Consider the following 14,360-nt stretch of genomic DNA (forward strand, 5'->3'; position numbering starts at 1 on the left):
TTATTGTTTTCGTGTCTTCATTTCTACCTTGTGTACAAATCCCTTAGTGTTTTCTGAATATCCAGTTCTTATTTCATGCTAGATGTCATATTGCCAGGGCTTTTTTCACTTAAGTTGCATTCATATTTTTGGGGAACTATTTTTTAAAACATCTTTATTTTGGGAAATTTCAAATTTATACCAAAGTATAAAAAATAGTATAATGAAATCCCATCTACCCAAAACCTAGCTTCAACAATTTCAACCCATGATCAGTCTTGTTTCCTCTATATTACCACCCACATCCTCAATACCACTAGATTACTTGAAAGTAACCCTAAATATCAAATTACATCATCTTTATATACTTCAGTATATATTTCTACAAGATTAGAACCCTTTTTTCTTAACGATTATATCACATTTAAAGATGAACTATACTTCCTTACTATAATTAAATATTTAGTCAGTAGGAAACATATTTTATATGTTAATATAGATATAAGTATATTTATTGGAACATATATGTATACATGGGAATATATATATATATATTCCCAACTTTTTATATAATGTTGCACATAGAAATGATTATACTCCTATAGCATGCTGCAATAAATGGAAGAGGGTAGTTGCAGTTTGTTTTCAAATCAAAATCTTCCACATGGGCATCTGATTGGCAGTTTTCATCCTAAGCACATGACAAGTTGGGTGATACAGGACTCTAAAGGCTCAACAGTAAACAGAGCAGTAGCGTTCTAAAGAGCGATGAGAACATATGACAAATGTCTACTACACTGAGTTATCTATTTCCTCCAGGGATAACTGTTCTCTTTTCACGTCCTTATCTTTCTCTTTCATGACATTGGTTTTCTTTAAATGCCTGGTAATTCTTGGTTATCCGTTTCAACTTTTTTTTGTTTTTTTCTTAAATTTTTATTGGAGTATAGCTGATTTACAATGTTGAGGTAGTTTCAGGTATACAGCAAAGTGAATCTGTTAATACATATACATATATCCATTCTTTTTTAGATTCTTTTCCCATATAGGCCATTACAGAGTATTGAGTAGAGTTCCTTGTGCTATACAATAGGTCTTTATTAGTTATCTATTTAAAATATAGTAGTGTGTATGTGTCAACCCCCATCTTCTAATTTATCCCCATCCCTTACCTCTGGTAACCATAAGTTTATTTTCTACATCTGTAACTCTATTTCTGTTTTGTAGATAAATTCATTTTTAGCCTTTTTTTAGATTCCACATATAAGTAATATCATATGATATTTGTCTTTCTCTACCTGACTTACTTCACTCAGTATGACAATGTCTAGGTCCACCCATGTTGCTGCGAATGGTATAATTTCACTTCAACTTTTGAATGAAGGCCTTTGTTGCTTAGTATATAGGTAACAGGAAAGAATTTCCGCTGCTGTTATACAGAACTGTTTCCCCACCAAGTTCTCCTTTGACTGGAAGAATGAAGAGAAGGTGCTGGACAGGTGGGTTGGTCATGTAGCCACACAGACGTCCCTATGGGGCAGTAGTTCTCAACCTTGGATGCACATTAGAAACTTATGGGGAGTTCTTAAAAATCTTGCTGCCCAGGCCACAACATTGACCAATTAAGTCAGAATCTTGGTGGGTGGATCCAGATATTAGTACTTTGTTTAAACTCTCCAGCTGATTCTAATATTCAGCCAAGATTGAGAACGACTGTCCTTGGTTGTGAGACCAAGCGGTCGGCAGGCATGCAAACTGCAATGCTCCAATTTTTTATTCTTGGATAGAGTTATCTTTCTTTACTTCCTCCTGCAAACCTATAGTGTTGATCCTGTGCAGCCCCATGTATGACCCTGTCTCTTTTGCAGGATCTAATTATCTCATGATAATTCTTTCCCAGGCAGGCAGATGCCCAGTTTTCTTTAGATGACAGTACTCTGATTTTATCCTGGGAGAAAAAGCTACTTCTGTGAGCAGTTGTGTTTGAAACACTGGTCCTGGCAGGGAAACACAAAGGGTGGGTCCAGGTTCCCAGCTCAGCCAGGTGTTCTGAGTGCTGCTCCTCAGTCAGTTACTCTCAACAATTCTTCATAACATTTCTCGGTATCTGTATTAGCTCGGGCTGACATAACAAAATACCACAGACTGGGTGCTTAAACAATAGAAAGTTATTTTCTCACTGTTCTGGAGGCTCAAAGTCCAAAATCAAGGTGCTGGCAGGGTTGGTTTCTCCTGAGGCCTTTCTCCTTGCTTGCAGATGGCCACCTTCACTGTGGGTTCTCACAGGGCCTTTGCACTGTGTAGGTGCCTCCTGGTGTCTCTTCCTCTTTTTATAAGGGCACAAGTTCTACTGGATGAAGGCCCCAAATTTATGACCTCACTTGACCTTAAAACCTCTTTAAAGGCCCTTTCTCCAAATGCAGTCACATTGGGGGTTAGGGCCTCAACATCTGAATTTGGGGGGGGGACACAATTCTGTCCAGGACATTGCTTTTGATTTTAATCTTAGAATATTTGTGTAGCTTCCTTGGGAAGATCTACAGTGAACCATGCTTCCCTAGGATGGGATCTCTGCTGTTTTTACTCCATTCATTCTCATCCCATCAGCTTTTTTTATGCCCTTCTGGAATACCTCAAACATTTCTGGTCCAAGGATTGGAATTTTTAAAAATGTGTTACAGTACAGTTATTATATCTTTCTGCATGTGTATGTATGTGTGCATGAGTGTGTGTGGACATGATCAAAGTGAGTGGTCTGATAAACATGGGATCGAGGGCTGGCTTTTGTGTATAACACACCATATCCCTGACCAAGCCTCCACCCTCCCTACTCTATCAGAGACCAGGGTGAGATGCTGATATAAATCGAGAAGGAACAGAGGTTAAGTGGCCCCAAATATGGATGTTAAGGAGATTCAGACAGAGCTGTATAAGGATGAAGGAAGATAGTAATGTTCTGAGAACGGGCTTGGATGAGGCTCCAAACATCAGGGGTTCATTTCTGGCTTGGCTACTCAGTATACAGGCTCAGAGAAGACCTTTAACTTCTCTTGTTCCTTATCTCTAATGTAGGAATAATAATATCTGTCCTGTCTGCCCAATAGGAAGTACAGTTATCACCCGTTAGCCTGCAGGGCTCTGTCAACCAAGTACCAAGTAAGTTCTGTTTGTTGAACACTTAATACTTCAAACTGCTGTCATACACATTAGAGCATTAGTGTCACTAAGATTGTTTGCGGGTACTTTTTGACCTTGGGCTGTGAACACAGAATTGCACAACAGCAAGCATGTGGATTATATCAGGCAGCATATCCCATTCCAGTTACCTTCCAAACATTTACTTAATTCAGTTCCCAACACATTGTGTGTGGTGTTTAGTAGGCACTCAGGAAATATACGTTGCCTTAATTGATCCAAAATGTTTGCAATAAATACAGAAGGAGATAGATCCAGGTCACATGAGGCCTATACAAGTATTCATCAAGTGCTACAAGTTTAAACGCTGGAGAGAATATAATAATAGCAAAAGACGTGACTTCTGCCCTACCAGAGTTTACAATCTAATTGTGGAGATGGTTAATTTATTATAACATTAAAAAGAAAATAAAGTTATGAGGGAAGGGAATAAAAAAGAGACAGCAGCCTTTTGAATTTTACCTCTGTTAATTCATGTCACGCAAATGTCTTTCTTGCCATTAAATCCGGTATATACTAAGCTCAAACACTATTTATTCATGTGCAGACTGGAGAGTGGATTAATGCTTGTAGTTTCTCTCTACAGCTTTGAACAATGGCTCCAAAAAGACTCATAAATAGGCCTGTGATGGGCACTGAAAATGTCCTCCTTATGTATCTAATGCTTCATCTTGGTAACAATAAGTGAAAAGATACATAAATGCAGCTTTAATTAACAGCGATGTTGTGATGCTTAGAAACAAGACTGTAGGCTCTCTGAATCTGCTGGCCTTCTCATAAAGAATTTTGTTTTTCCCAGAAGGTCAACATTAATTAATGTCCTTAGAATCTACTTAGCAGTCCATTGTCTCAGTGATGTCTAAACAAGTTTAGTGAGCCGTAGTGGTGTAGCCATGATGATATAATCAGACTGCTTTGAAAAGGGCACTCTGCAAAAATATACTGTCTTGTGTAGTGATTAACAGGGAGGATAATAAAGTATTCTGTCAGAATGATTAGTTTTCCTTATCTGTGGATGACACTACTTGTATACCATATTGCATAAATAACCAGATGGAAAACTTTTCATGTGGTCTTTAATGAACTCACACAAGCTATAAAAGTTCAAAAAAAGAAAATAAACACAACTATTAATAGTCCTTAATTGTTGCATTAAAAGGTATCAATAGATTACTTATGTTTGTCTTTTGGGACAATGTGTGGAAACTTTCTCATGTCCATCGATTATACTTCTACTTTTTCTTAAACTGAGCCTACAATACTTTTTGTCCCATTAGTAGTATTATACAAGCAGACATGCTTGGTAATTTTCAAATATTGTCTTAAGAGAAGGAAAGATTGCTTCAGATGTTATCAAAAGAACCCACCAGCATTTGTTATCTAGATGTTACTGTCTGGATCTTAGTAGGAAATAAATATTGGTTTATTTCTTACAGTTTCTCAAGGAACAGAAACTAATATTTATCCTCAGGAACTATCAGAAACGTAAAAAAATTTCCATCTAAATGTATATTGATTACTGTGATGTTTAATATTAGGAAATAATTTAAGAATTGACCATTAGATAATTTTATAAATTATGGTATATCCAACAAATAGAATACTATGATATAATAAAAACTATATTGCTAAACATATTTCATAACATAAACTTGGTTGCACTATGTTTTTTAAATTACTAAATCAAGTAGAAACTTCCTTTTTATTGGCCAATATGTGCATTAAGAAAGAATGGCAGGATACACAAATACGAAGCTTAAAGGTGGTTATATTACTCTACTGGAACAACTAGGGTTTTCTTTTTTCTGGTTATTTATATTTTTAAAATTTCAGAAAAAGATGTATTACTCAGTAATGTAAAATTGATGAAAAGAAATACTGAAGAAAAAAATAAATATTAAAAGAATGAAATACAATAGTTCAGGCTTTTTAAGGAGTAAAACTTAAAAATATCCACCACATTTTCCACATACATAAATGTGCTACCATCATGCACATTAGAGTTTCTTTTGAGGTGTGATTCCTGGTTTCAACTATTTTCTTTTTATTTTTGGATTTATTCCTCCTCTCCTCTACTCCAACCTTATCACCTATCCAAGTAATTCATGTTAATAAATGAGTATGTATCCTTTTTCATCCTCTTTTCCATGTTCACGTAGTTATTCTGGAAATATCTAGGCATGGAGTTATACATATGCACAGATGGGGGGGCAGTCATTGTTTGTTTTAGAAATATTAGATCACACCATATAATCATTTTGCATGTTGCTTTACTCCTCTTAGAATATCTTTTGGAAATCCCTGCAAATCAGCTGTATGGCACTAAACTCTCTTTTTAGGGGCTGCGTGATATTGTGTGTTGTGAATGTAACCAGTTATGTTGGCTGTTCCTCTAGGTTCTCAATTTTGGCCCCTTGGGGATAGCTGTCAATTTCTGAAGACATTTTGAGTTGTCAGCACCCGGGAGAGGAGTGATGCTGGTATCAAGTGGGTAGAGGCCAGGGATACTGCCAAGCATCACACAGTGCGCAGGGCAGCCGCACAACAATTAATTAGATCAACCAGAACATCACTAGTGTCCAGGCTGAGTCATCCATCAGGCACACTCTGATCTCAGGGTGTTTGGCACTGGCTGTCCCTAGGTCTGGAACACTCTTTCCTTAGGTACCTACCTGTATCACTCTCTCACTTCCGTCAAGTCATTTTTCGAATGGCATTTTCTCAGTGCAGCCTATTCTGACCAGCTTATTTAAATTGCCATCCTCCCCCAACCCATCCCCTGGCCTTCCCGATCCTACTTCCTCTATTCTTTCTTTCCTCTACTTCTAACAGGCCATATAACTTATTTACTTATTATGTTTATTTATTATTGTTTCCTTCCATCTAGAATGTGAACTCCACTGTGGCAGTGATTTTTGTCTGTTTTATTCACTAATGTATCCCCAGGACCTAGAACAGTGCCTGGCACTTAATAGATGAATAAATAAAAGAACAAAGGAATGAATAAATGATTGTATGAATGATGCACGTTCATTTTATTTCTCATTTTTTTCAACTGCAAACAATGCTGACGTAAATATCCTTACACACATGTACTTATGTCTTGGTCCTTGTATTTTCTATGTGGCCAGAATGTTTTCTAAACCAGAAAATTTCCCATAACCATTAATGAGTACCCTTCTGTTCCCCCCACTCCATCTCTCCATCATCTGTAAGTGGCTTTTGAAAATCTCTTCCCATCTGATTATTTTAATTTGCATTTTTCTGATGAGTTGTGAACTTGAGCATCATTTAATATATTTGTTGATTATTTGAATTCGATCATCTGTGAACTGGCTAGGCAAATCTTTCCTGGTTGTTAAAATTGCCATTTCTAATAAGTTTGTGAGAGTTATCTGTATATATAGTCTACCTGTAATATGTAAAGAAAAAAACTTCAAATCTATTATATGCCTGTTGATTTTGTTTATGAAATATTTAGAGCATAGCTATAATTTTATATCTGGGCTTTTGGAAGTTTGATACTGCCTTTAAATTGTACATAGTTTACCCTATGTTTTCTTGGTAAGAGTTTTATTATTTTAATTTGTTACATCTACATCTTTAATCCATCTGGAATATATGTTGTATATGAAATATATAGAAGAAAAACTGGAATTTAATTTCATTTCCTTCCAGGTGGACAACCAGCTATGCCAGCATCATATTAAATAATACAACTTCTTCCCACTGAATTGTCCTTTGTTATACACTAAATCCTCCTAATTACTTACCTAAGTGTCTTGATTCTCTGTCCTGTTCCATTAACCTATAACATGGTGTATACTAATCTCATTTTTTTTTTAAGGAAAAAAAACTTAATGAAAGGCAGAAAAAATACAACTTGACAGGTCGAAAGGAATAGAAATATTCAATCTGAAGCTGAATTAGGAAACAGCTTTAAAATAAGAATGAACATCCATGCTGTAATTGAACATCATGATATTTTCAATCTGTCTGGATTATATAAATGCTAAAATTACTGATCTCTTTTCACTGGACATAAAATGCCTGAGCCAATCTTGTATACCTTTTCTATGAAAACTTATTTTAACTCCATGTGTTCTTGTTCTTTTTCACTGTTCTATGCCTCAGTTTTTTTGAGGAGGTATTAGCTAGGGCTCTCCAGAGAAACAGAACCAATAGGGTGTTGTGTAAATATAGCAAGGCATTTATTATAGGAACTGGCTCATGTGATTATGGAGGCTGACAAGCCCCACATTTGCATTGTGGGCCGGCAGGCTGGAGACCCAAGAAAGCCAACAGGGCAGACAAAGTCCGAAGGCAGGCTGTTGGTGAGTTACCTCTTGCTCAGGGAGGCTGGTCTTTTTCTTTCTATTCAGGTCTTCAACTGATTGGATGAGGCCCACCCACATTATGGAGGGTAATCTGCTCCAAGTTCACCAATTTAAATGTTAACCTCACCCAAAAACACCCTCCAAGTTGACACTTAAAATTCACCATCACAAATATTTAAGATTATTTTTTATCTCTAAGAAAATCTAGATTTTATCCCTAAGAAAAGTTTTGTCCCTAAGAAAAGTTATCACTGAAAAAAGTTATTTTTAATTCCTAAGAAAGTTAGATTCCTAAGAAAAGTGTTGAGTATCAGGCAAGATTTCAGGGTAAAAGTAAACACGAATACAAGCTTCCTTCTACTCTGACTCTATTAATTGGAAAACCATTTAAGATTACATTGATCTCATGTCACAGGCAGGAAGCAAAACTTGTTCAGAGTTTGCTGATGTTCATTCTTTTTATCACCACTTACCTTTTAAATCTCTGCCCCTGTACTTCAGAGGGTCTGGAATGAAATTGGTGGCAAGCTAGCGATCATCGTGGCAGCATGCCAACTGTACACCTTTGCCTACTGCATGCATTAATCTGAATGTTCCCTACTTGTCCCTGCCCCAATTGGGGACTTTAAGGCCACCCTTAGGGTAGGGTAAATAAAATCTGTGAGTCTCTTAAATAGAGTCATTGATTTCCTTGTTGTAGCAATATCAGTTCTAGGTCTATTAAATAATTCAGGCATTAAATAGAAGGAACTAACTCTCTTTTCATAAAGGATATTGAGCTCTACCCTCACAAAGACATAAGGAAGGTGCTCTGACATTCACTCAAATAGTTAAAGCAAATTTCCAGCCCAGTGAACTACATGGCCTGACAATCTCTACTGCATTTACCTGGTGTGTGATCAAGGTCTGGACTCAATGCTTCAGTAGGAATTCTGCTGCCAATGGCCCAATCCAAGTCATCTTGAGAGTCTTGAGTAAGACTGCAAGCTGTGGTCCAGCTTCCTGAAGTTATTTCAAAATTGCAGCTTCCTGTTGTGCTTGTATACTGGCCTAAGGAAACAAAAATATTAATGGAATGTTGTGGAAATGTATGTCACACTTGATATTATACTACATTTGTGATGATTTTAAATTAGTATTTGTATACTCTGTTAATTTAAAATTTTAAAGAACCAGGGTATTTGCACTCATTGGAAATATCAGTTGTACACTGAAACTTTTTTTATCACAGGGTCTAGAAGCAGTGCATGAATACTGTCATTTAGCCATTAAGGATTTACATGGATCGACTAATAACATTTTAGATGATAGATAAAACTGTATCTACACATGAACAATGTACAAAACATTATGATAGTATAGATTATTCAGGTCAAATAAATCAATATCTTCAGTTGTCTGGATGTTTAACTCCATCCCTCTGTCTACTCTGGTGTTTGAACAGCATAGACCATTAGAGAGGAAAAGTCATTAACTAGAGAAAAGGTGCCTTTGGTAGAAGTAGTAAACCATATAGGATGCAAACCCTCTCAGCATTCCATACCCATCACCCATGTACAACATTTCAGAGCCAGTCACTAAATAATGAAAGAAGTTCTCTTCTAAAAGTGTTGATTCATAACTCATTAAAAAAATTAAGTTGTTCACAATGAGAAAAATTACTAGTAATAACTGACTGTCTACTACCTAGTCATCTGTGAAAAGTGCCTTCATAATACCCTGATACTGCTTTCATTTTTCTTTCTTTTTGCATAGCAGTTATTATTTTTGAGCATTCACTGTAAAAACTGTGTTATAGAGACAGAATGAATTATTGGATGGTTTAATCCGTATGAATCAACTGAGATTGTCATTGACTTTTTTTTTAGAAAGATTAAGTTTGTATTATTTTTAACGTTTCTTCTCCAGATGGTTTCTTGTTCATAACTTTTTCTTAACATAAAACTATTATTAGCATATATAGAAACTTTGTCAGCAAGGAAAAACTTGCTGTTAAAATGGATGCCAAACATTTGGCAAAACAAAGCTTTAATGTTTTTATAGAGAATTTTCTGGATCTCTAAGAGTTTTTTCATAAAATCTCAGCATTTTACTTCTCTGGCATGATTGCACCTTATCCCTAAAAACTAGAATCGTTTTTAATTATATACATTTCTTTCATTCATTCTAGAGGACTTATGCTCCATTGGTTTTTATATACTTATTTATGGGCTCTGTATATCATTTTTATGCCATGCTTATACATAGGTTTATACCATGCTTATATAATATGGACAAAAGTGAGGAATGTGGTTCTCCAGGTGTTTAGTTAACACAACCGCAAACATGTAGAATCTTCCAATGTTACAAACAAGACAGCCACTGTGTGTTTGTTAGAATGATGTCACACACAGGTTCTATAGTATTTCTGTGTAACTGACTCCCAGACACATAGGCTCTACAATAATTATTCTTTTTCTATCCTCTGTGACCACTCTTGTCCTTCCTCTTCCACCGTATTTAATATATGACTTTACTATTGACTCTGAAGGTATCTACACAGTCAGGATTCATTCTCTTACATTTCAGCCTCTCTAACTCAAATTATATCACTTTTACTTTTCCCTTTTCTAGGGTTAACCTTGGTTTATGATCTCAATTGCTTACCAAACACTGTTATTAGCACTCCACAGCTGCATTTATTTCAAAGTTAGACAACTTTTCCACATCTTTCAATCACACATTCTCTACTAATTCCTTTCTTATATTGCAGAGTTAGCTGGGGTACCCCTCTTGTTAAAAAATTACATAATTAAAAAAAGTCTCACTCTATGTATCTTCACTCATTCTTTCGCATAGCCTTTCATACTTTTGTGCAGATGACCTACAAATCTACAGCTACAATGAAATGCAGGTGTTTATCTACAAAAGTTTGTTGAACATTTCACTTGGAAAATGCAATTATCATCTCAAAACCAACAAGCCTAAAATGAACTCATCATTTATCCTTCCAAATGGGTTCTTCTCTCTGAGATTATTGATTAATTTCATAGCATGAATCTTCTCTCTCTTTCTAAAGGTTCAAACTATGAAGTTATCTTTGACTCTGCATTCTTTATTTCCATATCTAATCTATCACCAACACCTATAGATTCTCCCTTCGAGAACTTGTTTAGTTCATTCCTTTCTTTGCGGCTCCATAGTTCCTGTTCCAGCTCCATTGGTTCAAGCCCCTGGTTTATGTTAAGAGCCTCTTTCTTTAGTGTAGCCTTCACCCTATCAACCTTATACACCCAAACCACATTATTAATCTTTAAGACTGCTCTCATGTTATTTCCCTTGCTCGAAATATTCAGGTGTTCACATTATTTGAAAATGCCCTCAAAACCTCTAGCCTTGAATACAACAACCTTTCTGTTGATGCAATGCTTCTTTAGGCTGAAATCTGTCTTGTCTCCAAAACTGCCTCTACTTCAATGAAATTTTTCAGAAAAATTTCTTTTGAATACAACTGACTTTTTTCAACTTTTATGTTGAAGTACTTCTCTCTCTCTCTCTTTTTTTGCATACGCTCTCTAGCAATTCGATACTCATTTGTCAGGCCTTCCTTCCCCCTCTTGGTCAGGACAGAACTGCAGTTTTATCGAGGAATTCACCTTCTTTCACTCAGATATTTGTTTGAAGAGTGAAACGGACCCCTGTAACGCCAGAGGCAGCTCATGGTTTATCTAAACAATCATGATGCGATATTCAAACTTCCCTTGTCTTGACTGGTTTAAGATAGTCTTGGGATGCTTTTCTAAACAATGAGACTTACTAGGGAAGAGCCACCTAGGAAAAGGTTTCTTTATTCTTAAAAATAAATCAAAAGGAAGAAAACCTATTTGTCCTTTCTCAGGATATCATTGCAAAGATGCGATGCTTGGGACTAAAGAGATTCTATGGGGAGCTGACTTTATAAGAAAATCCATTAGCTGAAGATGGCAGAACATAAAGAATAAAGGAGGGCATATAGTTCTATACGTTTGATGACAAAAGTTACTAAATTAACCAACTCTAGAGCTCCCTTGCTTTTGGACTTCTTGCTATTTGAGATAATACATTTTCCTTATTGTCTGTATCAGTTAGGGGTGCATTTAGTTTCAAGTAACTGAAAACCCAAATAATAGTAGCTTAAACAGCTACTATTCATTTATCTCAATTAACAATATGTCAGGAAGGTGTCAGTTTAAGGTTGGCATTGTGACTGTGGTTCAAGTGTGTAGTTGTGAAGCACATATTTTCCATCTTTCCTTTCTGTCATCTTGCCATCCTCATGCTCATTCATGGTTGCAAGATGCTGCTGCACCTTCCAGCATTGAAAAATTCAATTATTCAAGGCATTGAAAGGAATGGGAAGAGGAAAGAAGAAAAAGCGTTTTCCTATTCTGGTGCTTTTTCTTTTTGAAAGGGGTACCTTCCCCAAATTCCCACATATATCTCACGGGCGGGCAAGTGCTCACGGGCGGCTACAAAGAAGTTTGGAGAAGATGCTACCTGTGGCTGGTCATAATGTTGCCCTGGATAAAACTGCAGTTCTGTTTCTAAGGAACAAAAAGAAATGGATAGGCAACAAGCAGGGACTGCTATGATGTCTACACCTGTCAAGGTTGGAATTTCTGTTACAAGTGTATTAATTAATGTATCTTCTCCATTCCATCTAGCAAATAATACTCTTTCTTGAATGTCCAACTTATGTACTATCTTTCTCTTTCCAGATCATGTCAGTTCTCAGGGTCTGTGTGTGTGTTTTATAACAGTAATCATAGTTATTACTATTCGTTTGGCAACTTATTACTTCTTTATTTTGCGCTGCCACCTTAATTTTTGTTTACTATTGAACTACTGTAAACATTTCCATGTGATCAGGTATTATTATTGAACTGCATTATATAAGCCGTGATTCCATACTAATTACTGAATGATAGGTGATATGAAGACTTTGTAATATTAATATTTCTTGACGGGGCCTCCCTGGTGGCGCAGTGGTTGAGAGTCCGCCTGCCGATGCAGGGGATACGGGTTCGTGCCCCGGTCTGGGAGGATCCCATATGCCGCGGAGCGGCTGGGCCCGTGAGCCATGGCCGCTGGGCCTGCGCGTCCGGAGCCTGTGCTCCGCAGCGGGAGAGGCCACAACAGTGAGAGGCCCGCATACCGCAAAAAAAAGAAAAAAAAAATATTTCTTGACGATTAATATGTATCAATATTTTCAAAATGGTTACTGCTTTAGAAAAAATATTTTCCAAATTGTGATCTTTATTATGATCCCTTGAATGGATTCAAAGTATTACTAACACTGTTTTAAATGACTGGCATTTTTCCACTGGTACAATATTCAGCCATATTGTTGTAGGTCAGTATAAATATTAATCAACTCAGTTATATTAAAGAGATGGCTCTGTAATTAATTATTTTTAATTCTCACATCCACATAGCAACCTTATTTTGCCATACCATGATATATAACATAGAACTATTAAACAGTTTCTCCTCATTGTGAAATGCCTTTTTGGAAAGCTGCACTGAGAAGAATTTTGGAGAATCTGGGTACAGTGGGGAAGAGTGACATGACTGACTAATGATGTTTATCACTGTTAAAATGCAGGAGAGAAAGTATCCATCCCATTCTGTACATCCCTAGCCTAGATTACAAGGCACACTTACTACATGTTTTAGGTAATAATTTCCTCCATGAAAAAAAGAGCATATTTTCTAACTTAACTGTTTCTTTTAAAAATAATTGATCTTATTTGTTATCAATCATGCATTTTTGCAACAAGAGGTAGCGATGAAAAAGAAGATTTTATCTTTGCTCATAACCTAAGGTAAGAATTTAGTCATGAGGTATAGCTGCATTTATTGTCTGATAGGTATAAAGGACATGTAAATAAGGCATTCACAATGACTGACAAATTTTAAGAGACTATAAAAATAATGGCATGGAAGAAGCTAACATTAATCCTGAAAGACTGAACAAATATATTCTTTACATTATTTCATTTAATTCTCAAAGCACTCTGTATGTTATTATATGTACTATATAGATAAGGAAATTGAGCCTCTGAATATTTAAATAATTGCCCAAGAAATGATGGTCAAAGTCAAAATGAAGACTTCAGTTTAATAACCCAAAGGTCAATTGTTTCCTTATATTTCTCCAAAGGTCACTTTGAAAATGTTGTAATTTATTCTATTATCCATGATAGATTCTCTGCCTGCAGGAATCCAGCCCTGTTGCCTCCAATATATCCAAAAGACCATCAATATGAAATATTGATGGAGTCAATTTGCAGCATCAATAAGTCATCTGTATATTTCTGTGTGCTGTGCAATGTTCCTTTTGGAGATGAACAAAATCTATCAAGAAGTTTTAAGAAAAGTGACTATTTCATTTGTCAACATATTGCTTTTATTTTAAAAAATTCAAATACTTCTTGCAGTTGTCCATCAAAGTCATGGGTGACACTAACAGACATGGATATGTAATTGACTTCAGTTTCTGATCATCAAAACTGCCTTTGTGTGTTTTCTATCAATACCTCAAATAGCTGTGGGAAAAAATACAAATCATATAAGGTACTCTGAGCAGAAAAATGAGTGAAGCAAAAAGAACATGGGCAGCATTCACATTTGAAAAACCAAAACACCTGTAACTCTTTCTGATGTTTTTAGGTCTATTTTCATACTTCATACACAGATGTACATACACACACACACACATATTTTTCTTCATATGTACTCCCCACATAAGCTGTGATAACCTTACTCCTGATAGCACTTGTTACACTTAAAAAATAATCAGGAATCTTTTCGTTTACTAGCTACCTTTTC

General features: G+C 36.0%; 1 protein-coding gene across 1 annotated transcript in view; it reads right to left on the bottom strand.

Annotated features, from left to right (window-relative positions):
* MALRD1 (MAM and LDL receptor class A domain containing 1) overlaps nt 1-14,360 on the bottom strand; it is a gene marked incomplete at both ends in the record, with an annotated part of 607,751 nt that overhangs the window by 163,037 nt on the left and 430,354 nt on the right. The window contains one exon of the mRNA XM_081226990.1: nt 8,400-8,561. Within this exon, the coding sequence (XP_081083116.1) occupies nt 8,400-8,561 (162 nt within the window). The remainder of the gene's footprint in view (nt 1-8,399; nt 8,562-14,360) is intronic.

The sequence above is a fragment of the Mesoplodon bidens genome, assembly GCF_964165515.1.
Source record: "Mesoplodon bidens genome assembly, chromosome: 3".
NCBI lineage: Eukaryota > Metazoa > Chordata > Mammalia > Artiodactyla > Ziphiidae > Mesoplodon > Mesoplodon bidens.